This window comes from Bombina bombina, chromosome 7, assembly GCF_027579735.1.
Source record: "Bombina bombina isolate aBomBom1 chromosome 7, aBomBom1.pri, whole genome shotgun sequence".
In the NCBI taxonomy this organism is placed as follows: Eukaryota; Metazoa; Chordata; class Amphibia; order Anura; family Bombinatoridae; genus Bombina; species Bombina bombina.
The window spans coordinates 15506462-15533429 of record NC_069505.1 but is presented as its reverse complement, the minus strand read 5'-3'; the positions used below and the strand labels follow the sequence as shown (position 1 = coordinate 15533429).

General features: G+C 44.3%; 1 protein-coding gene and 1 long non-coding RNA gene across 2 annotated transcripts in view; both read right to left on the bottom strand.

Moving 5' to 3' along the window:
- Nucleotides 1-4999: 4999 nt before the first annotated feature.
- LOC128665768 (uncharacterized) overlaps nucleotides 5000-26968 on the bottom strand; it is a gene marked incomplete in the record, with an annotated part of 268831 nt that continues 246862 nt past the window's right edge. Inside the window, 2 exon segments of the mRNA XM_053719962.1 lie at nucleotides 5000-7588; nucleotides 8083-8235. Of these exon segments, the coding sequence (XP_053575937.1) occupies nucleotides 6096-7588; nucleotides 8083-8235 (1646 nt within the window).
- Nucleotides 14747-20195, bottom strand: LOC128665769 (uncharacterized). The gene is made up of 2 exons (XR_008403181.1): nucleotides 20127-20195; nucleotides 14747-19608 (listed from the first exon to the last, which is right to left on the bottom strand). It is a non-coding gene; the product is annotated as an uncharacterized LOC128665769 (long non-coding RNA).

Sequence of the window (26968 nt, the reverse complement as noted above, 5' to 3'; positions counted from 1 at the left end):
GTCAGCTGGAGTGAAACCAGATTCGGATGTTCGAACGGACCCTGAACAAGAAGGTCTCGTCTCAAAGGTAGCTTCCAAGGTGGAGCCGATGACATATTCACCAGATCTGCATACCAAGTCCTGCGTGGCCACGCAGGAGCTATCAAGATCACCGACGCCCTCTCCTGCTTGATCCTGGCTATCAGCCTGGGGATGAGAGGAAATGGCGGGAACACATAAGCTAGTTTGAAGGTCCAAGGTGCTACTAGTGCATCCACTAGAGCCGCCTTGGGATCCCTGGATCTGGCCCCGTAGCAAGGAACTTTGAAGTTCTGACGAGAGGCCATCAGATCCATGTCTGGAATGCCCCACAGGTGAGTGACTTGGGCAAAGATTTCCGGATGGAGTTCCCACTCCCCCGGATGCAATGTCTGCCGACTCAGAAAATCCGCTTCCCAATTTTCCACTCCTGGGATGTGGATAGCAGACAGGTGGCAGGAGTGAGACTCCGCCCAAAGAATAATTTTGGTTACTTCTTCCATCGCTAGGGAACTCCTTGTTCCCCCCTGATGGTTGATGTACGCAACAGTCGTCATGTTGTCTGATTGAAACCGTATGAACCTGGTCCTCGCAAGCTGGGGCCAGGCCTGGAGAGCATTGAATATCGCTCTCAGTTCCAGAATATTTATCGGTAGAAGAGATTCTTCCCGAGACCAAAGACCCTGAGCTTTCAGGGATCCCCAGACCGCGCCCCAGCCTATCAGACTGGCGTCGGTCGTGACAATGACCCACTCTGGTCTGTGGAACATCATCCCTTGAGACAGATTGTCCAGGGACAGCCACCAACGGAGTGAGTCTCTGGTCCTCTGATTTACTTGTATCTTCGGAGACAAGTCTGTATAGTCCCCATTCCACTGACTGAGCATGCACAGTTGTAATGGTCTTAGATGAATGCGCGCAAAAGGAACTATGTCCATCGCCGCCACCATCAACCCGATCACTTCCATGCACTGAGCTATGGAAGGAAGAGGAACGGAATGAAGTATCCGACAAGAGTCCAGAAGCTTTGTTTTTCTGGCCTCTGTTAGAAAGATCCTCATTTCTAAGGAGTCTATAATTGTTCCCAAGAAGGGAACCCTTGTTGACGGGGATAGAGAACTCTTTTCCACGTTCACTTTCCAGCCGTGAGATCTGAGAAAGGCCAGGACAATGTCCGTGTGAGCCTTTGCTTGAGGAAGGGACGACGCTTGAATCAGAATGTCGTCCAGGTAAGGTACTACTGCAATGCCCCTTGGTCTTAGCACCGCTAGAAGGGACCCTAGTACCTTTGTGAAAATCCTTGGAGCAGTGGCTAATCCGAAAGGAAGCGCCACGAACTGGTAATGTTTGTCCAGGAATGCAAACCTTAGGAACCGATGATGTTCTTTGTGGATAGGAATATGTAGATACGCATCCTTTAAATCCACCGTGGTCATGAATTGACCTTCCTGGATGGAAGGAAGGATAGTTCGAATGGTTTCCATCTTGAACGATGGGACCTTGAGAAATTTGTTTAAGATCTTGAGATCTAGGATTGGTCTGAACGTTCCCTCTTTTTTGGGAACTATGAACAGATTGGAGTAGAACCCCATCCCTTGTTCTCTTAATGGAACAGGATGAATCACTCCCATTTTTAACAGGTCTTCTACACAATGTAAGAACGCCTGTCTTTTTATGTGGTCTGAAGACAACTGCGACCTGTGGAACCTCCCCCTTGGGGGAAGTCCCTTGAATTCCAGAAGATAACCCTGGGAGACTATTTCTAGCGCCCAAGGATCCAGAACATCTCTTGCCCAAGCCTGAGCGAAGAGAGAGAGTCTGCCCCCCACCAGATCCGGTCCCGGATCGGGGGCCAATATTTCATGCTGTCTTGGTAGCAGTGGCAGGTTTCTTGGCCTGCTTTCCCTTGTTCCAGCCTTGCATTGGTCTCCAAGCTGGCTTGGCCTGAGAAGTATTACCCTCTTGCTTAGAGGACGTAGCACCTTGGGCTGGTCCGTTTTTACGAAAGGGACGAAAATTAGGTCTATTTTTTGCCTTGAAAGGCCGATCCTGAGGAAGGGCGTGGCCCTTACCCCCAGTGATATCAGAGATAATCTCTTTCAAGTCAGGACCAAACAACGTTTTCCCCTTGAAAGGAATGTTTAGTAGCTTGTTCTTGGAAGACGCATCAGCCGACCAAGATTTCAACCAAAGCGCTCTGCGCGCCACAATAGCAAACCCAGAGTTCTTAGCCGCTAACTTAGCCAATTGCAAAGAGGCGTCTAGAGTGAAAGAATTAGCCAATTTGAGAGCATTGATTCTGTCCATAATCTCCTCATAAGGAGGAGAGTCACTATCGAGCACCTTAAGCAGTTCATCAAACCAGAAATATGCGGCAGTAGTGACAGGGACAATGCATGAAATGGGTTGTAGAAGGTAACCCTGCTGAACAAACATCTTTTTAAGCAAACCTTCTAATTTTTTATCCATAGGATCTTTGAAAGCACAACTATCCTCTATGGGAATAGTGGTGCGTTTGTTTAAAGTAGAAACCGCTCCCTCGACCTTGGGGACTGACTGCCATAAGTCCTTTCTAGGGTCGACCATAGGAAACAATTTTTTAAATATGGGGGGAGGGACGAAAGGAATACCGGGCCTTTCCCATTCTTTATTAACAATGTCCGCCACCCGCTTGGGTATAGGAAAAGCTTCTGGGAGCCCCGGCACCTCTAGGAACTTGTCCATTTTACATAGTTTCTCTGGGATGACTAAATTTTCACAATCATCCAGAGTGGATAATACCTCCTTAAGCAAAATGCGGAGATGTTCCAATTTAAATTTAAATGTAATCACATCAGATTCAGCCTGCTGAGAAATGTTCCCTAAATCAGTAATTTCTCCCTCAGACAAAACCTCCCTGGCCCCCTCAGATTGGGTTAGGGGCCCTTCAGAGATATTAATATCAGCGTCGTCATGCTCTTCAGTAACTAAAACAGAGCAGCCACGCTTACGCTGACAAGGGTTCATTTTGGCTAAAATGTTTTTGACAGAATTATCCATTACAGCCGTTAATTGTTGCATAGTAAGGAGTATTGGCGCGCTAGATGTACTAGGGGCCTCCTGAGTGGGCAAGACTCGTGTAGACGAAGGAGGGAATGATGCAGTACCATGCTTACTCCCCTCACTTGAGGAATCATCTTGGGCATCATTGTCATTATCACATAAATCACATTTATTTAAATGAATAGGAATTCTGGCTTCCCCACATTCAGAACACAGTCTATCTGGTAGTTCAGACATGTTAAACAGGCATAAACTTGATCAGAAAGTACAAAAAACGTTTTAAAATAAAACCGTTACTGTCACTTTAAATTTTAAACTGAACACACTTTATTACTGCAATTGCGAAAAAACATGAAGGAATTGTTCAAAATTCACCAAATTTTCACCACAGCGTCTTAAAGCTTTGAAAATATTGCACACCAATTTTGGAAGCTTTAAACCTTAAAATAACGGAACCGGAGCCGTTTTAAGCTTTAAACCCCTTTACAGTCCCTGGTATCTGCTTTGCTGAGACCCAACCAAACCCAAAGGGGAATACGATACCAAATGACGCCTTCAGAAGTCTTTTATAAGTATCAGAGCTCCTCTCACATGCGACTGCATGCCATGCCTCTCAAAAACAAGTGCGCAACACCGGCGCGAAAATGAGACTCTGCCTATGCTTTGGGAAAGCCCCTAAAGAATAAGGTGTCTAAAACAGTGCCTGCCGATATTATTATATCAAAATACCCAGATAAAATGATTCCTCAAGGCTAAATATGTGTTAATAATCAATCGATTTAGCCCAGAAAAAGTCTACAGTTTAAATAAGCCCTTGTGAAGCCCTTATTTACAATCGTAATAAACATGGCTTACCGGATCCCATAGGGAAAATGACAGCTTCCAGCATTACATCGTCTTGTTAGAATGTGTCATACCTCAAGCAGTAAGAGACTGCACACTGTTCCCCCAACTGAAGTTAATTGCTCTCAACAGTCCTGTGTGGAACAGCCATGGATTTTAGTTACGGTTGCTAAAATCATTTTCCTCATACAAACAGAATTCTTCATCTCTTTTCTGTTTCTGAGTAAATAGTACGTACCAGCACTATTTGAAAATAACAAACTCTTGATTGAATAATGAAAAACTACAGTTAAACACTAAAAAACTCTAAGCCATCTCCGTGGAGATGTTGCCTGTACAACGGCAAAGAGAATGACTGGGGTAGGCGGAGCCTAGGAGGGATCATGTGACCAGCTTTGCTGGGCTCTTTGCCATTTCCTGTTGGGGAAGAGAATATCCCACAAGTAAGGATGACGCCGTGGACCGGACACACCTATGTTGGAGAAAGGTACTTTATCAATCTCTTTAAGATGAATAATCCTAGGGAAGACTTTGTTTTAGTTGGGAAATATATATATATATATATAAAAAAAGGGTATTGTCACTAGGCTAAAACAAAATCATTGCTTGGCCCAATAATATGTATGAAGTTTAATTGTTTATAATATGCATGAATACTTTTTCTTTTTATGATATCAAAAAGCCAGAAAAATATAAGGACATATCGTGTGTGTATATATATATATATATATATATATATATATATATATATATAATTCCTCTAAAATTTATCTCCAAAGTAAATAGTGATAAAAAAAATCTACTTCCACTTAAGCCTACTCATAAAGTGACCAACACCAAAAATAACATTATTTTAAATTGATCGCGCTTTACAAAAAAATAAAAAATAAAAATAAATAAATACTTCGGAAATTAACTTTGGTCTTGAAACCCCCCCACAAGACATATAAATATAGGATAAATAAATAAGCTGAAAGTCATTATTGCAGTAACAATTACAGATCAATGTCTCTGCTGCTACTTTCACCTATTTTTTTGTAAACTCAACAATTTTTTTTTACAGATTTCAAAATGTATTAGGCGTATTAATTGAATATTGCTGAATATTGCATAGCATTTTATTGAAGTTGGGATGATCTTAGTTATTTATTTTGGCAAAATTTTAAATATATATATTAAGTCTCCATTGAACTAGTTATGGACAGCACATATTTTTGTCATCTTTCATCTATAACTATAGAAAACAAATTAATATTAGTCATTAAAGAAACAAAGGGTTGGTCTTATTTGTCAGCTAGAACATTTTTTAGACACCAACATTATTCATCTTAGGTGTTATGTGCCAAATTGAATAACCTTCTACCAGCCCATGTGTATATAAATAATTACAAAATACATTCTAGAGCACATTCTATAGGCTAGTACCTTAAGGATTAAGTTAGCAACTGCAGGAGCCATTAACCACATATCATGAATTAGATACTTAACATAAAAAAATGCTGTTACATATAAATTCAAAATGAAATTAATTAAAATGCATTTCTTACTTATTGGATACATGTTAGGCTCCGGCCCTAATGCCTGTTGGTGTCTAAAAACAAACAAATAAAACCTGAAAATTAATGGGTTTTATCTATTAAATTAGACGCAAGTGACTAGTGTTCTATGAGTTAATTCACTCTGTTCTATCTCATCCCGATTAAAAAAATAAATACAAAATGAGCTGGTTAACTGGTTTGATGCACAAATATCATAAAATCAATACAAACCCATTTATAAACCCTCAAAGCCGTTGAAAAGTTTCAAAATCATTTTGGATCATGGACAAAATTGACAATTCATAGTGCAAATGGACTCTCAAGATGGATCTAATGCTAATTTGTTGTATACATTCTGATTCTTTCAGCAGTCTCTCATAACAAAACCTTATTTTTTCTTCTTAACAATCAAAGCATGAAGATAGTAAAAAGAAAGCACTTTGTGATTTGTTTATATAAAAAAAGTAAAGGAATTCTTGACATTAAAATTCAGCCAGCCAAAAACCTGCGCAGCTGAAAATCCATTGTATACCATCCACATCTATCACACTATGCCAAAAACAATGCCTTTTTTTATGTCCTGCACAAAAATGGCTCACACATTAAACAGCACAATGAAGCAGATGAGATGGCATCTCGTGAATCTTCTTTTGATCAGAATGTTACAGACTTAGACAGCTGTGCCATAGTTTGATGACCAGAAGAGAAACTGTTCTCGGAATGGGATTTTGTTACACTTGAAAATTGTGGTTTAGAGCTCTGGGGTGGTGGCTGGGGCTTGTTAAATGGACTGACACCTCCATTCGTATTGGTTGACAAAGTGGTAAGTTCTGCTGTGCCGCCGTTTTTTGGAGAAACATTGGGAGGGAGGAGAACAAGAGCTGGAGAATTACTGCTGGGCAAAGTTTGAACCATTTGCTTGCTACAGAGAACTGTTTGGCCAGTAGCATGAGACACTTGCACAGGTGTAAATGTCTTTATCAGCTGGCATGGACTAAACTGGCTTGAAATGGATGGAGATGAGCTTGTACGCATATTGATTGGATCCTGCTGGTTATGCTTCATTATTAGCAAAGCAGGGACACTTCCTGATGGACCTTGGTAATTAGATATGGTAGGGGGAAGTAGGGGAAGTTTGTTTTTTTCTGCTGACAAATCCAAAACATTGCAAATATTAGACTGCCATGCCTCATTTTGTAACTTATCCAAAGATGTTTCTGTTGGACATGGAGGCCAACCCAGCTGGTCTGCATCAGACATGTTATCATATTGAGAAGCATTTGAGGAGCGTCTCTTGGTTTCTGAATTGGGAAGCAGAAGGGAGACCATTTCCTTTGCACCTGTAGGAGCAGAAGTTTCTTCTTTCTGTGAGGAAACCACACATTCTGGAGTAAACATTAGGCCTACTGCTGAAGATTTAGAAGTATCAGAACAAGACAAATTGTTTGTAACTAATGGTGTTGTACTTTCTTTACTAATTAAAGGTAGTTGAGTATCATACACAACTGGTTGAATGTCTTCTGAAGTTGGAGGTTGAAGAGCAGTATTTGTTAAGCTTTGATGAGGCAAAGGTGAAGAATGTTTGGAAGAGATGTTAGCATTCCCTGGGCTGTTTGTTTTAAGCTCATCATTACATTCTTGAGCTTTATCTGTTAAATAGGTTATTGGTGGAATAGATCCTTCAACATTTATAGAAGGTAAGGTGGCAGCTACTACAGACTCGCCCTTAGATACAAGACCACCTTTTTCTTGTATGTTCTTTGCTTCCAAACCTGTGTTTTCACGGCTCTCCAACTTATTTTGAAAAAATTCATTTTGAAGCTTGGTGGTGGGTTCTGTTGGTATGTCAACAGAAACAGTTGTTACAAGGTATTGCTCTTCAGGATCTTGTACCGGATGTACACCATCCTTCTTGACTTGAGGCTCTTCCATGACCACGGATCTTGATGCACCGTTGTGTTGTTTAATGTTTGTTATATTAGCTTCTTCACCTGTGTTTGAGTTATTCTTATTAATGTCTAAGGGAAATTGCTTGGATGTCTCTGGAATATCATTCTGTCCTTTATTATCAAAAGCAGGTTTGACTGGAAGAAGGTTAATAGGAATGTCTTGACCCAAAGTCTGTTTTGGGAATTCCTCAGCCTTTCCTAATAGGGAAAACGTTTAAAGTCAGAAACATATTGTATTATAGGAAATATGTTAATAACATACATTAAGATTGAATATCATATCATTAAAATGAGCAGTTACATTTTGAGCTATTACACCTTTCATAACATTTATCAATAAAGTTACACTAAACTCAAAATGCAGAACTTAATTGCTGATATATACAGAGCATATACAAATGATTTATTGTGCAGACTTTTAGGAATGTGGTTGTAAATTGTGGGTATATACATATAGATAGAGGACTACATTGTTCCTTCGATCATGTTAAATGAGCAAAAATCTTTACACCTCTAATTTATTTTTTCTTTGTCGTTTGCTCTGAAATTTTTAGCAATTAATTCTCCATATAATTTTTGTACTTTCAAAAATTCCTATAATTATTACAGCGCCATAAGACAGTAAATAGATGAGTAAGTAATTTGTCATTTATCTTAAAAATTGTATTTGTGTTTCCATCTAAGACTGTTACCTGGCGGCGGCAGTTCAAGTTTCATCTTGCGCAGCTCCGCCATAGACGTCTGTAACTGCTCGACCACAATATCGTCATCGTAGCTAAGAGACCGCGCAATTTTCTCCTGCAGAAAGTCCCGCAGATCTTCCATAGACATCTTTAGCAGGCGTTCTATGAATAAGGATCGAAACAAAACAGAATTTATGCTTACCTGATAAATTACTTTCTCTTGCGGTGTATCCAGTCCACGGATTTATCCTTACTTGTGGGATATTCTCATTCCCTACAGGAAGTGGCAAAGAGAGCACACAGCAAAGCTGTCCATATAGCTCCCCCTCTAGCTCCGCCCCCCAGTCATTCGACTGACGGTTAGGAGAAAAAGGAGAAACCATAGGGTGCAGTGGTGACTGTAGTTTAAACAAGAAATTTTAACCTGACTTAATTGCCAGGGTGGGCCATGGACTGGATACACCGCAAGAGAAAGTAATTTATCAGGTAAGCATAAATTCGGTTTTCTCTTGCAAGGTGTATCCAGTCCACGGATTCATCCTTACTTGTGGGATACCAATACCAAAGCTTTAGGACACAGATGAAGGACAAGACAGGTAACCTAAACGGAAGGCACCACTGCTTGCAAAACCTCTCTCCCAAAAATAGCCTCCGAAGAAGCAAAAGTATCGAATTTGTAAAATTTGGCAAAAGTATGCAGTGAAGATCAAGTCGCTGCCTTACAAATCTGTTCAACAGAAGACTCATTCTTGAAAGCCCATGTGGAAGCCACAGCTCTGGTGGAATGAGCTGTAATTCGTTCAGGAGGCTGCTGCCCAGCAGTCTCATAAGCCAATCGGATGATGCTTTTCAGCCAGAAGGAAAGAGAGGTAGCAGTCGCTTTCTGACCTCTCCTCTTACCAGAGTAAACGACAAACAAGGATGATGTTTGTCTGAAATCTTTAGTTGCTTGTAAATAGAATTTCAAAGCACGGACCACATCAAGATTGTGTAAAAGCCGTTCCTTCTTAGAAGTTGGATTAGGACACAGGGAAGGAACAATAATTTCCTGGTTAATATTCTTATTAGAAACCACCTTAGGAAGAAAGCCAGGTTTGGTACGCAAAACTACCTTATCTGCATGGAACACCAGATAGGGTGAATTACACTGCAAAGCAGACAATTCTGAACCTCTTCGAGCAGAAGATATAGCTACCAAAAACAAAACCTTCCAAGATAATAACTTAATATCTATGGAATGTAAAGGTTCAAACGGAACCCCTCGAAGAACTGAAAGAACTAAATTTAGACTCCATGGAGGAGCCACAGGTCTATAGACAGGCTTGATTCTGACTAAAGCCTGTACAAACGCTTGAACGTCTGGTACTTCTGCCAGACGCTTGTGTAAAAGGATAGACAGAGCGGATATCTGTCCCTTTAAGGAACTAGCTGATAAACCTTTCTCCAATCCTTCTTGGAGAAAAGACAATATCCTTGGAATCCTAATCTTACTCCACGAGTAACCCTTGGATTCACACCAAAAAAGATATTTCCGCCATATCTTATGGTAGATTTTCCTGGTGACAGGCTTTCTAGCCTGGATCAGAGTATCTATGACTGATTCAGAGAAACCACGCATGGATAGAATTAAGCGTTCAATCTCCAAGCAGTCAGCTGCAGAGAAACTAGATTTGAATGCTTGCATGGACCCTGTATTAGAAGATCCTGCCTCGTTGGCAGTGTCCATGGTGGGACAGATGACATGTCCACTAGGTCTGCATACCAAGTCCTGCGTGGCCACGCAGGCTCTATCAGAATTACCGAAGCCTTCTCCTGTTTGATTCTGGCTACCAGCCGAGGGAGAAGGGGAAATGGTGGAAAGACATAAGCTAGACTGAAGGACCAAGGCGCTACCAGAGCATCTATCAATGCCGCCTTGGGGTCCCTGGACCTGGATCTGTAAAGAGGAAGTTTGGTGTTCTGACGAGACGCCATCAGATCCAATTCTGGAATGCCCCATAGCTGGGTCAGCTGGGCAAAAACCTCCGGGTGGAGTTCCCACTCCCCCGGGTGAAAAGTCTGACGACTAAGAAAATCCGCTTCCCAGTTGTCTACTCCTGGGATGTGAATTGCAGATAGATGGCAAGAGTGATCCTCCGCCCACCTGATTATTTTGGTTACTTCCTTCATCGCTAAGGAACTCTTTGTTCCTTCCTGATGATTGATGTATGCTACAGTCGTGATGTTGTCAGACTGAAATCTGATGAATTTGGCCGCCGCTAGCTGAGGCCATGCCTGGAGCGTGTTGAATATCGCTCTCAGTTCCAAAATGTTTATCGGGAGAAGAGACTCTTCCCGAGACCATAGGCCCTGAGCTATCAGGGAGTCCCAGACCACGCCCCAGCCTAACAGACTGGCGTCGGTCGTTACAAAGATCCACTCCGGTCTGCGGAAGCACATTCCCTGAGACAGGTGATCCTGAGACAACCACCAGAGAAGAGAATCTCTGGTCTTCTGGTCCAGTTGGATTTGAGGAGACAAATCTGCATAATCCCCATTCCACTGTTTGAGCATGCACAATTGCAGTAGCCTGAGATGAATTCGAGCAAAAGGGACTACGTCCATTGCTGCTACCATTAATCCGATTACCTCCGTGCACTGAGCTACAGATGGCCGAGGAATGGAATGAAGAGCTCGGCAAGTAGTTAAAAGCTTTAACCTTCTGACCTCCGTCAGAAATATTTTCATTTCTACCGAGTCTATTAGTGTTCCCAGGAAGGGAACCCTTGTGAGCGGGGACATCAAACTTTTTTCGGTGTTCACCTTCCACCCGTGAGACCTTAGAAAGGCCAGAACAATCTCCGTATGAGCCTTGGCTCTGGGAAAAGACGACGCCTGTATTAAAATGTCGTCCAGATAAGGTGCTACTGCAATGCCCCGCGGTCTTAGTACCGCTAGAAGGGAGCCTAGCACCTTTGTGAAAATTCTGTGAGCGGTGGCCAACCCAAAGGGAAGGGCCACGAACTGGTAATGCTTGTCCAGAAAAGCGAACCTTAGGAACTGATGGTGATCTTTGTGGATAGGAATATGAAGGTACGCATCCTTTAGATCCACTGTAGTCATATATTGACCTTCCTGGATCATCGGTAAGATTGTCCGAATGGTCTCCATTTTGAATGATGGAACTCTGAGGAATTTGTTTAGAATTTTTAGATCCAGGATTGGCCTGAAAGTTCCTTCCTTTTTGGGAACCACAAACAGGTTTGAGTAAAAACCCAGTCCTTGTTCTGTAATTGGAACTGGATATATCACTCCCATCTTGAGTAGATCTTCTACACAGCGTAAGAACGCCTCTTTCTTTGTCTGGTCTGTAGACAGACGAGAAATGTGGAACCTTCCCCTTGGGGGAGAGTCCTTGAATTCTAGAAGATATCCCTGAGCAATGATCTCTAATGCACAGGGATCGGGAACATCTCTTGCCCAAGCCTGAGCAAAGAGAGAGAGTCTGCCCCCTACCAGATCCGGTCCCGGATCAGGGGCTACCCCTTCATGCTGTCTTAGTAGCAGCCGCAGGCTTTTTGGCCTGTTTACCCTTGTTCCAGCCCTGCAAAGGCTTCCAGGTTGCCTTGGGCTGTGAAGCGTTACCCTCTTGCTTTGCGGTTGCAGAGGTTGAAGCAGGACCGCTCCTGAAGTTGCGAAAGGAACGAAAATTAGCCTTGTTTCTAGCCTTAAAAGGCCTATCTTGCGGGAGGGCATGGCCCTTTCCCCCAGTGATATCCGAAATAATCTCTTTCAACTCGGGCCCGAAAAGGGTCTTTCCCTTGAAAGGAATATTTAGTCATTTTGTTTTGGACGATACGTCGGCCGACCATGACTTGAGTCAAATCGCTCTGCGCGCCATAATGGCAAAACCAGAATTTTTAGCCGCTAACTTAGCTAATTGCAAAGCGGCATCTGTGATAAAAGAATTAGCCAGCTTTAGAGCCTTAATTCTATCCATAATTTCGTTGTATGGGGTCTCCGTCTGGAACGACTCCTCCAGTGCCTCAAACCAAAAAGCCGCTGCAGTAGTTTCAGGAATAATGCAGGCAATAGGTTGGAGAAGGAAACCTTGTTGAACAAATATTTTCTTTAGTAAACTTTCTAATTTTTTGTCCATAGGATCTTTGAAAGCACAACTGTCTTCAATTGGTATGGTTGTGCACTTGGCTAGTGTTGAAACTGCCCCCTCTACCTTAGGGACCGTCTGCCACGTGTCCCGCCTGGGATCAATTATGGGGAACATTTTCTTAAAGATAGAGGGGGGAAGAAAAGGTACACCTGGTCTCTCCCACTCCCTAGCAACAATATCCACCACCCTCTTAGGGATTGGAAACGCATCAGTGTATACAGGGACTTCTAGATATTTGTCCATTTTACACAATTTCTCTGGGACCACCAAAGGGTCACAATCATCCAGAGTTGATAAAACCTCCCTAAGCAATACACGGAGGTGTTCCAATTTAAATTTAAACGCTAGTGAATCTGATTCTGCCCGCTGAGAAACTTTTCCTAAGTCAGAAATTTCTCCCTCAGACATTACATCCCTCGCCCCTACGTCAGAGTGTTGTGAGGGTACATCAGATAAACCTCCCAAAGCTTCCGACTGCTCCTCATCTGTTCTCAAGACAGAGCTATCGCGCTTTTTAGGGAAAACTGTCAGTTTGGATAGAAAGGCTGCAAGGGAATTATCCATGACTGTCGCTAGTTGTTGCAATGTAATAGGTGCCAATGCACTAGAGGTACTAGGTATCGCTTGAGCGGGCGTAACTGGTGATGACACATGGGGAGAGGAAGGCGGACTATCCTCATTACCTTCAGTCAAAGAATCGTCTAGGGCTATATTTTTAAGTGACACAATATGATCTTTAAAGTGTATAGACACATTAGTGCACTTGGGACACATTTTGAGTGGGGGTTCCACCATGGCTTCTGAACACATAGAGCAAGGCTTTTCCTTAGTGTCAGACATGTTTAACAGATTAGTATTATACACAAGCAGGCTTGGAAAAACACTTTATCAAGTAAAAAACACAATTTGCAATAAATGGTACTGTGCCTTTAAGAAAATAAAAGCGCACCCAATTTTACAAAACGGAGAAAAATGAACCAAATCTTTTGAAATTTTTACAGTATGTGCCTAATGCAGCCTGATTAACCCTTTAATGCCCAAACTGGAGCCGCCTAAAGCAAACCGGTTAAAAAACTACAGCACCTTGCCACAGCAGCCTGCTGTGGCCCTACCTTCCCTTAAGGATTGGATTCGAGAAAAGCAAGCCTCTTGAAGTCCTCATGCAGTCTCTGGACCCATGTGAAGTAGCATGTAAACTGTCTGAATAAACTGCGCAACTGAGGCGCGAAATTAGGCCCCTCCCACTCCACTCCGGAGCTGTGGGGCCTTCAGAACCCAATTTAGGTAACTAAAAATAATGCCATGTGGAATAAAACCCCAAATGAACACACCAAAAGTGCTTTAAAAGTGTCAAAATTGAGTATTTTGTTAAATAAAATAATCGATTGCCCTGTAAAAGTGTTAACCAGTCTATCGAGCCCTCTTACATAAGCCTCTAGTTCTATACTAAGTCTCAGAACATGGCTTACCCTTCCCACATGGGGATTCTTGTCAGTCTTCTAGCATTATCTTGTCTTGACTAGAAAAAAATGACAAACATACCTCAAAGCAGTGAAGCCTGCAAACTGTTCCCCCCAACTGAAGTTTTCTGGTACTCCTCAGTCCTGTGTGGGAACAGCAATGGATTTTAGTTACAACATGCAAAATCATTTTCCTCTCAGCAGAATTCTTCATCACATTTCTGCCAGAGAGTAAATAGCACAAACCGATACTATTTAAAAATAACAAACTTTTGATTGAAGATATAAAACTACAAATCTAACACCACATTCCCTTTACCCTCCCGTGGAGATGCCCTATCTGTTAGAGCGGCAAAGAGAATGACTGGGGGGCGGAGCTAGAGGGGGAGCTATATGGACAGCTTTGCTGTGTGCTCTCTTTGCCACTTCCTGTAGGGAATGAGAATATCCCACAAGTAAGGATGAATCCGTGGACTGGATACACCTTGCAAGAAAAATTATAATAAATCAACATTCAATAAAAAACCCATTGATTTTGACGGTAGATAAGAATCAGAAGGCTTCCCATTTTCTTCTTGAAGTGTTACCATAATTAGTTCTCAGGATAACTTTATCGAAATCCCAGGTATTCCCTTGCAATATCTGTCCTTAGCGCCTCAATTCAACCAACCACCCCTTCTGTAAAGGAGCGCTGAAATCATAACCTCTTGCTCTGGTACTGCTCTTGTTGTGATAAATGCTTTCATATAACACAAAATAAGGTGTGTGCACACACACACAACAAAGCAGCGCAAATAACCTGATTTAGAAAATAAGTTTCATGTGATAATATATAGCAATACCTGAATATGAATAAATATATAGAAATAAAATTCAAAATATAAAAGGCACCAAGTCCAATAATATAAACACAAGGAAAGTTCCTTATACTGGTTCTAAAATGGTGATAAATCAAATAGTGCAAAAGACCCCAGCAGCTCCTCTGGGACAGGTGATTCCACAGACCTTGATTGCAAGCAGGTTTTCTATAAAAATAGAGAAGAGAGGAGCGTGGACTCAAATGCAGAGTATAAACAATTTAATTATAATACACACGACAAATGGCCACTCACAAGATAAAAAGCATAAAATCAGCATATGTGTAACATAAACACCATAGACTTATCGTCTCATATCGGCATCCTTCTGTGTCACGAAGTTGTCAAAGTTGTCGTGTCCCTCCCGGTGTTTTCCAGGTACTACCAAATCCAGGTTGGCAAGATGTATTCGTGAGAAATGTTCGCAGGCAAAGTTCATGAAAACGGCACCAATAATAACAACAATATATGTGCCTACACTTTGGCGCTAAGAAATGAAGCAAGGAGGGTGACAAACTGGATGTAAATATTGAACTGGAGTGTAACGTTCCTCTGCTCTTGCTAAAAAAGCTTTCATCCTGAGCTTTGTTAAAGCCTCCAATATAAATGAATGTTTCTATCATATCTTCTCTCTCCCTTCTCCTCTCTAACCTTTACATATAAGTTCATGATGAATTTTCATGTCCATTGTATTTTTTACACCATGTACAAGTTTAGTAGCCTCCTGTGTACAGTGTATGGTTTATTAAAATAGGTGACCTAAGAACCTCACTGTTCCTGATGCTAAAATCTGTTTCTATACACCCAGCACCTACAGACCTTACCTGCTGCTAATACCTCTTTCTATACACCCAGCACCTACTGACCTTACCTGCTGCTAATACCTCTTCCTATACACCCAGCACCTACTGACCTTACCTGCTGCTAATACCTCTTCCTATACACCCAGCATCTACTGACCTTATCTACTGCTAATACCTCTTCCTATACACCCAGCACCTACTGACCTTACCTACTGCTAATACCTCTTCCTATACACACAGCACCTACTGACCTTACCTGCTGCTAATACTTCTTCCCATACACCCAGCACCAACTGACCTTACCTGCTGCTAATACCTCTTCCTATACACCCAGCATCCTACTGACCATACCTGCTGCTTATACCTCTTCCTATACACCCAGCACCTACTGACCTTACCTGCTGCTAATACCTCTTCCTATACACCCAGCATCTACTGACCTTACCTGCTGCTAATACCTCTTCTTATACACCCAGCACCTACTGACCTTACCTGCTGCTAATACCTCTTCCTATACACCCAGCACCTACTGACCTTACCTACTGCTAATACCTCTTCCTATACACCCAGCACCTACTGACCTTACCTGCTGCTAATACCTCTTCCTATACACCCAGCACCTACTGACCTTACCTGCTGCTAATACCTCTTCCTATACACCCAGCACCTACTGACCTTACCTGCTGCTAATATCTCTTCCTATACACCCAGCATCTACTGACCTTACCTGCTGCTAATACCTCTTCCTATACACCCAGCACCTACTGACCTTACCTACTGCTAATACCTCTTCCTATACACCCAGCACCTACTGACCTTACCTACTGCTAATACCTCTTCCTATACACACAGCACCTACTGACCTTACCTGCTGCTAATACCTCTTCCTATACACCCAGAACCTACTGACCTTACCTGCTGCTAATACCTCTTCCTATACACCCAGAACCTACTGACCTTACCTGTTGCTAATAACTCTTCCTATACACCCAGCACCTACTGACCTTACCTACTGCTAATACCTCTTCCTATATACCCAGCACCTACTGACCTTACCTGCTGCTAATACCTCTTCCTATACACCGAGCACCTACTGACCTTACCTGCTGCTAATACCTCTTCCTATACACCCAGCACCTACTGACCTTACCTGCTGCTAATACCTCTTCCTATACACCGAGCACCTACTGACCTTACCTGCTGCTAATACATCTTCCTATACACCCAGCACTTACTGACCTTACCTGCTGCTAATATCTCTTCCTATACACCCAGCATCTAACTGACCTTACCTGCTGCTAATACCTCTTCCTATACACCCAGCACCTACTGACCGTACCTGCTGCTAATACCTCTTCCTATACACCCAGCACCTACTGACCTTACCTGCTGCTAATACCTCTTCCTATACACCCAGCACCTACTGACCTTATCTGCTGCTAATACCTCATCCTATACACCCAGCACCTACTGACCTTAACTGCTGCTAATACCTCTTCCTATACACCCAGAACCTACTGACCTTACCTGCTGCTAATACCTCTTCCTATACACCCAGCACCTACTGACCATACCAACTGCTAATACCTCTTCCTATACACCCGGTACCTACTGACCTTACCTGCTGCTAATACCTCTTCCTATACACCCAGCACCTACTGACCTTACCTGCTGCTAATACCTCTTCCTATACACCCAGCACCTACTGACCTTACCTGCTGCTAATACCTCTTCCTATACACCCAGCACCAACTGACCTTGCCTGCTGCTAATACCTCTTCCTATACACCCAGCACCTACTGACCTTACCTACAGCTAATATCTCTTCCTATACACCCAGCACCTACTGACCTTACCTGCTGCTAATACCTCTTCCTATACCCCCAGCACCTACTGACCTTACCTGCTGCTAATATCTCTTCCTATACACCAGCACCTACTGACCTTACCTGCTGCTAATACTTCTTCCTATACACCCAGCACCTACTGACCTTACCTGCTGCTAATATCTCTTCCTATACACCCAGCACCTACTGACCTTACCTGCTGCTAATACCTCTTCCTATACACCCAGCACCTACTGACCTTACCTGCTGCTAATAGCTCTTCCTATACACCCAGCACCTACTGACCTTACCTGCTGCTAATATCTCTTCCTATACCCCCAGCACCAACTGACCTTACCTGCTGCTAATACCTCTTCCTATACACCCAGCACTTACTGACCTTACCTGCTGCTAATACCTCTTCCTATACACCCAGCACCTACTGACCTTACCTGCTGCTAATACCTCTTCCTATACACCCAGCACCTACTGACCTTACCTGCTGCTGATACCTCTTCCTATACACCCAGCACCTACTGACCTTACCTGCTGCTAATATCTCTTCCTATACACCCAGAACCTACTGACCTTACCTGCTGCTAATACCTCTTCCTATACACCCAGTACCTACTGACCTTAACTACTGCTAATAACTCTTCCTATACACCCAGCACCTACTGACCTTACCTGCTGCTGATACCTCTTCCTATACACCCAGCACCTACTGACCTTACCTGCTGCTAATACCTCTTCCTATACACCCAGCACCTACTGACCTTACCTGCTGCTAATACCTCTTCCTATACACCCAACACCTACTGATCTTACCTGATGCTAATACCTCTCCCTATACACCCAGCACTTACTGACCTTACCTGCTGCTAATACCTCTTCCTATACACCCAGCACCTACTGACCTTACCTGCTGCTAATACCTCTTCCTATACACCCAGCACTTACTGACCTTACCTGCTGCTAATACCTCTTCCTATACACCCAGCACCTACTGACCTTACCTGCTGCTAATACCTCTCCCTATACACCAAGCACTTACTGACCTTACCTGCTGCTAATACCTCTTCCTATACACCCAGCACCCTACTGACCTTACCTGCTGCTAATACCTCTTCCTATACACCCAGCACCTACTGACCTTACCTGCTGCTAATACCTCTTCCTATACACCAAGCACCTACTGACCTTACCTGCTGCTAATACCTCTTCCTATACACCCAGCACCTACTGACCTTACCTCCTGCTGATACCTCTTCCTATACACCCAGCACCTACTGACCTTACCTGCTGCTAATACCTCTTCCTATACACCCAGCACCTACTGACCTTACCTGCTGCTAATACCTCTTCCTATACACCCAGCACCTACTGACCTTACCTGCTGCTAATACCTCTTCCTATACACCCAGCACCTACTGACCTTACCTGCTGCTAATACCTCTTCCTATACACCCAGCACCAACTGACCTTGCCTGCTGCTAATACCTCTTCCTATACACCCAGCACCTACTGACCTTACCTACAGCTAATATCTCTTCCTATACACCCAGCACCTACTGACCTTACCTGCTGCTAATACCTCTTCCTATACCCCCAGCACCTACTGACCTTACCTGCTGCTAATATCTCTTCCTATACACCAGCACCTACTGACCTTACCTGCTGCTAATACTTCTTCCTATACACCCAGCACCTACTGACCTTACCTGCTGCTAATATCTCTTCCTATACACCCAGCACCTACTGACCTTACCTGCTGCTAATACCTCTTCCTATACACCCAGCACCTACTGACCTTACCTGCTGCTAATAGCTCTTCCTATACACCCAGCACCTACTGACCTTACCTGCTGCTAATATCTCTTCCTATACCCCCAGCACCAACTGACCTTACCTGCTGCTAATACCTCTTCCTATACACCCAGCACTTACTGACCTTACCTGCTGCTAATAACTCTTCCTATACACCCAGCACCTACTGACCTTACTTACTGCTAATATCTCTTCCTATACACCCAGCACCTACTGACCTTACCTGCTGCTAATACCTCTTCCTATACACCCAGCACCTACTGACCTTACCTGCTGCTAATACCTCTTCCTATACACCCAGCACCTACTGACCTTACCTGCTGCTGATACCTCTTCCTATACACCCAGCACCTACTGACCTTACCTGCTGCTAATATCTCTTCCTATACACCCAGAACCTACTGACCTTACCTGCTGCTAATACCTCTTCCTATACACCCAGTACCTACTGACCTTAACTACTGCTAATAACTCTTCCTATACACCCAGCACCTACTGACCTTACCTGCTGCTGATACCTCTTCCTATACACCCAGCACCTACTGACCTTACCTGCTGCTAATACCTCTTCCTATACACCCAGCACCTACTGACCTTACCTGCTGCTAATACCTCTTCCTATACACCCAACACCTACTGATCTTACCTGATGCTAATACCTCTCCCTATACACCCAGCACTTACTGACCTTACCTGCTGCTAATACCTCTTCCTATACACCCAGCACCTACTGACCTTACCTGCTGCTAATACCTCTTCCTATACACCCAGCACTTACTGACCTTACCTGCTGCTAATACCTCTTCCTATACACCCAGCACCTACTGACCTTACCTGCTGCTAATACCTCTCCCTATACACCAAGCACTTACTGACCTTACCTGCTGCTAATACCTCTTCCTATACACCCAGCACCCTACTGACCTTACCTGCTGCTAATACCTCTTCCTATACACCCAGCACCTAGTGACCTTACCTGCTGCTAATACCTCTTCCTATACACCAAGCACCTACTGACCTTACCTGCTGCTAATACCTCTTCCTATACACCCAGCACCTACTGACCTTACCTCCTGCTGATACCTCTTCCTATACACCCAGCACCTACTGACCTTACCTGCTGCTAATACCTCTTCCTATACACCCAGCACCTACTGACCTTACCTGCTGCTAATACCTCTTCCTATACACCCAGCACCTACTGACCTTACCTGCTGCTAATACCTCTTCCTATACACCCAGCACCTACTGACCTTACCTGCTGCTAATACCTCTTCCTATACACCCAGCACCTACTGACCTTACCTGCTGCTAATACCTCTTCCTATACACCCAGCACCTACTGACCTTACCTGCTGCTAATACCTCTTCCGATACACCCAGCACCCTACTGACCTTACCTGGAGCACTGATGTATTATTATTATTATATTATATTGTTTATCAACCTTCTAATCATCTGAAATAAAAATGTTTAAGTCCTACTCCACTTTTATTATTGCCAGTATAGAGCACCTACTGACCTTACCTGCTGCTTATACCTCTTCCTATACACCCAGCACCTACTGACCTTACCTGCTGCTAATACCTCTTCCCATACACCCAGCACCTACTGACCTTACCTGCTGCTAATACCTCTTAATATACACCCAGCACCTACTGACCTTACCTGCTGCTAATACCTCTTTCTATACACCCAGCACCTACTGACCTTACCTGCTTCTAATACCTCTTCCTATACACCCAGCACCTACTGACCTTACCTGCTGCTAATACCTCTTCCTATACACCCAGCACCTACTGACCTTACCTGCTGCTAATACCTCTTCCTATACACCCAGAACCTACTGACCTTACCTGCTGCTAATACCTCTTCCTATACACCCAGCACCTACTGACCTTACCTGCTGCTAATACCTCTTCCTATACACCCAGCACCTACTGACCTTACCTGCTGCTAATACCTCTTCCTATATACCCAGCACCTACTGACCTTACCTACAGCTAATATCTCTTCCTATACACCCAGCACCTACTGACCTTACCTGCTGCTAATACCTCTTCCTATACACCCAGCACCTCCTGACCTTACCTGCTGCTAATACCTCTTCCTATACACCCAGCACCTACTAACCTTACCTGCTGCCAATACCTCTTCCTATACACCCAGCACCTACTGACCTTACCTTCTGCTAATACCTCTTCCTATACACCCAGCATATACTGACCGTACCTGCTGCTAACACCCAGCACTTACTGACCTTACCTGCTGCTAATACCTCTTCCTATACACCCAGCACCTACTGACCTTACCTGCTGCTAATACCTCTTCCCATACACCCAGCACCTACTGACCTTACCTGCTGCTAATACCTCTTCATATACACCCAGCACCTACTGACCTTACCTGCTGCTAATACCTCTTCCCATACACCCAGCACCTACTGACCTTACCTGCTGCTAATACCTCTTCATATACACCCAGCACCTACTGACCTTACCTGCTGCTAATACCTCTTCCTATACACCCAGCACCTACTGACCTTACCTGCTGCTAATACCTCTTCCTATACACCCAGAACCTACTGACCTTACCTGCTTCTAATACCTCTTCCTATACACCCAGCACCTACTGACCTTACCTGCTGCTAATACCTCTTCCTATACACCCAGCACCTACTGACCTTACCTGCTGCTAATACCTCTTCCTATACACCCAGCACCTACTGACCTTACCTGCTACTAATACCTCTTCCTATACACCCAGCACCTACTGACCTTACCTACTGCTAATACCTCTTCCTATACACACAGCACCTACTGACCTTACCTGCTGCTAATACCTCTTCCTATACACCCAGAACCTACTGACCTTACCTGCTGCTAATACCTCTTCCTATACACCCAGAACCTACTGACCTTACCTGTTGCTAATAACTCTTCCTATACACCCAGCACCTACTGACCTTACCTACTGCTAATACCTCTTCCTATATACCCAGCACCTACTGACCTTACCTGCTGCTAATACCTCTTCCTATACACCGAGCACCTACTGACCTTACCTGCTGCTAATACCTCTTCCTATACACCGAGAACCTACTGACCTTACCTGCTGCTAATACCTCTTCCTATACACCGAGCACCTACTGACCTTACCTGCTGCTAATACATCTTCCTATACACCCAGCACTTACTGACCTTACCTGCTGCTAATATCTCTTCCTATACACCCAGCATCTAACTGACCTTACCTGCTGCTAATACCTCTTCCTATACACCCAGCACCTACTGACCGTACCTGCTGCTAATACCTCTTCCTATACACCCAGCACCTACTGACCTTACCTGCTGCTAATACCTCTTCCTATACACCCAGCACCTACTGACCTTATCTGCTGCTAATACCTCATCCTATACACCCAGCACCTACTGACCTTAACTGCTGCTAATACCTCTTCCTATACACCCAGAACCTACTGACCTTACCTGCTGCTAATACCTCTTCCTATACACCCAGCACCTACTGACCATACCAACTGCTAATACCTCTTCCTATACACCCGGTACCTACTGACCTTACCTGCTGCTAATACCTCTTCCTATACACCCAGCACCTACTGACCTTACCTGCTGCTAATACCTCTTCCTATACACCCAGCACCTACTGACCTTACCTGCTGCTAATACCTCTTCCTATACACCCAGCACCAACTGACCTTGCCTGCTGCTAATACCTCTTCCTATACACCCAGCACCTACTGACCTTACCTACAGCTCATATCTCTTCCTATACACCCAGCACCTACTGACCTTACCTGCTGCTAATACCTCTTCCTATACCCCCAGCACCTACTGACCTTACCTGCTGCTAATATCTCTTCCTATACACCAGCACCTACTGACCTTACCTGCTGCTAATACTTCTTCCTATACACCCAGCACCTACTGACCTTACCTGCTGCTAATATCTCTTCCTATACACCCAACACCTACTGACCTTACCTGCTGCTAATACCTCTTCCTATACACCCAGCACCTACTGACCTTACCTGCTGCTAATAGCTCTTCCTATACACCCAGCACCTACTGACCTTACCTGCTGCTAATACCTCTTCCTATACCCCCAGCACCAACTGACCTTACCTGCTGCTAATACCTCTTCCTATACACCCAGCACTTACTGACCTTACCTGCTGCTAATACCTCTTCCTATACACCCAGCACCTACTGACCTTACCTGCTGCTAATACCTCTTCCTATACACCCAGCACCTACTGACCTTACCTGCTGCTGATACCTCTTCCTATACACCCAGCACCTACTGACCTTACCTGCTGCTAATATCTCTTCCTATACACCCAGAACCTACTGACCTTACCTGCTGCTAATACCTCTTCCTATACACCCAGTACCTACTGACCTTAACTACTGCTAATAACTCTTCCTATACACCCAGCACCTACTGACCTTACCTGCTGCTGATACCTCTTCCTATACACCCAGCACCTACTGACCTTACCTGCTGCTAATACCTCTTCCTATACACCCAGCACCTACTGACCTTACCTGCTGCTAATACCTCTTCCTATACACCCAACACCTACTGATCTTACCTGCTGCTAATACCTCTCCCTATACACCCAGCACTTACTGACCTTACCTGCTGCTAATACCTCTTCCTATACACCCAGCACCTACTGACCTTACCTGCTGCTAATACCTCTTCCTATACACCCAGCACTTACTGACCTTACCTGCTGCTAATACCTCTTCCTATACACCCAGCACCTACTGACCTTACCTGCTGCTAATACCTCTCCCTATACACCAAGCACTTACTGACCTTACCTGCTGCTAATACCTCTTCCTATACACCCAGCACCCTACTGACCTTACCTGCTGCTAATACCTCTTCCTATACACCCAGCACCTAGTGACCTTACCTGCTGCTAATACCTCTTCCTATACACCCAGCACCTACTGACCTTACCTGCTGCTAATACCTCTTCCTATACACCCAGCACCTACTGACCTTACCTCCTGCTGATACCTCTTCCTATACACCCAGCACCTACTGACCTTACCTGCTGCTAATACCTCTTCCTATACACCCAGCACCTACTGACCTTACCTGCTGCTAATACCTCTTCCTATACACCCAGCACCTACTGACCTTACCTGCTGCTAATACCTCTTCCTATACACCCAGCACCTACTGACCTTACCTGCTGCTAATACCTCTTCCTATACACCCAGCACCTACTGACCTTACCTGCTGCTAATACCTCTTCCCATACACCCAGCACCTACTGACCTTACCTGCTGCTAATACCTCTTCCTATACACCCAACACCTACTGACCTTACCTGCTGCTAATACCTCTTCCTATACACCCAGCACTTACTGACCTTACCTGCTGCTAATATCTCTTCCTATACACCCAGCACCTACTGACCTTACCTGCTGCTAATATCTCTTCCTATACACCCAGCACCTACTGACCTCACCTGCTGCTAATACCTCTTCCTATACACCCAGCACCTACTGACCTTACCTGCTGCTAATATCTCTTCCTATACACCCAGCACCTACTGACCTTACCTGCTGCTAATATCTCTTCCTATACACCCAGCAGCTACTAACCTTACCTGCTGCTAATACCTCTTCCTATACACCCAGCACCTACTGACCTTACCTACTGCTAATACCTCTTCCTATACACCCAGCACCTACTGACCTTACCTGCTGCTAATATCTCTTCCTATACACCCAGCACCTACTGACCTTACCTGCTGCTAATACCTCTTCCTATACACCCGGCACCCTACTGAACTTACCTGCTGCTAATACCTCTTCCTATACACCCAGCACTTACTGACCTTACCTGCTGCTAATACCTCTTCCTATACACCCAGCACCTACTGACCTTACCTGCTGCTAATACCTCTTCCTATACACCCAGCACCTACTGACCTTACCTGCTGCTAATACCTCTTCCTATACACCCAGCACCTACTGACCTCACCTGCTGCTAATACCTCTTCCTATACACCCAGCACCTACTGACCTTACCTGCTGCTAATACCTCTCTCTATACACCCAGCACCTACTGACATTACCTGCTGCTAATACCTCTTCCTATACACCCAGCACCTACTGACCTTACCTGCTGCTAATACCTCTTCCTATACACCCAGCACCTACTGACCTTACCTGCTGCTAATACCTCTTCCTATACACACAGAACCTACTGACCTTACCTGCTGCTAATATCTCTTCCTATACACCCAGCACCTACTGAACTTACCTGCTGCTGATAACTCTTCCTATACACCCAGCACCTACTGACCTTACCTGCCGCTAATACCTCTTCCTATACACCCAGCACCTACTGACCTTACCTGCTGCTAATACCTCTTCCTATACACCCAGCACCTACTGAACTTACCTGCTGCTGATAACTCTTCCTATACACCCAGCACCTACTGACCTTACCTGCCGCTAATACCTCTTCCTATACACCCAGCACCTACTGACCTTACCTGCTGCTAATACCTCTTCCTATAAACCCAGCACCTACTGACCTTACCTGCTGCTAATACCTCTTCCTATACACCCAGCACCTACTGACCTTACCTGCTGCTAATACCTCTTCCTATACACCCAGCACCTACTGACCTTACCTGCTGCTAATAACTCTTCCTATACACCCAGCACCTACTGACCTTACCTGCTGCTAATACCTCTTCCTATACACCCAGCACCTACTGACCTTACCTGCTGCTAATACCTCTTCCTATACACCCAGCACCTACTGACCTTACCTGCTGCTAATACCTCTTCCGATACACCCAGCACCCTACTGACCTTACCTGGAGCACTGATGTATTATTATTATTATATTATATTGTTTATCAACCTTCTAATCATCTGAAATAAAAATGTTTAAGTCCTACTCCACTTTTATTATTGCCAGTATAGAGCACCTACTGACCTTACCTGCTGCTAATACCTCTTCCTATACACCCAGCACCTACTGACCTTACCTGCTGCTAATACCTCTTCCCATACACCCAGCACCTACTGACCTTACCTGCTGCTAATACCTCTTAATATACACCCAGCACCTACTGACCTTACCTGCTGCTAATAGCTCTTCCTATACACCCAGCACCTACTGACCTTACCTGCTGCTAATACCTCTTCCCATACACCCAGCACCTACTGACCTTACCTGCTGCTAATACCTCTTAATATACACCCAGCACCTACTGACCTTACCTGCTGCTAATACCTCTTCCTATACACCCAGAACCTACTGACCTTACCTGCTGCTAATACCTCTTCCTATACACCCAGCACCTACTGACCTTACCTGCTGCTAATACCTCTTCCTATACACCCAGCACCTACTGACCTTACCTGCTGCTAATACCTCTTCCTATATACCCAGCACCTACTGACCTTACCTGCTGCTAATACCTCTTCCTATACACCCAGCACCTACTGACCTTACCTGCTGCTAATACCTCTTCCTATACACCCAGCACCTTCTGACCTTACCTGCTGCTAATACCTCTTCCTATACACCCAGAACCTACTGACCTTACCTGCTGCTAATACCTCTTCCTATACACCCAGCACCTACTGACCTTACCTGCTATTAATACCTCTTCCTATACACCCAGCACCTACTGACCTTACCTGCTGCTAATACCTCTTCCTATACACCCAGCACCTTCTGACCTTACCTGCTGCTAATACCTCTTCCTATACACCCAGCACTTACTGACCTTACCTGCTGCTAATACCTCTTCCTATACACCCAGCACCTACTGACCTTACCTACTGCTAATACCTCTTCCTATACACCCAGCACCTACTGACCTTACCTGCTGCTAATACCTCTTCCTATACACCCAGCACCTACTGACCTTACCTGCTGCTAATACCTCTTCCTATTCACCCGT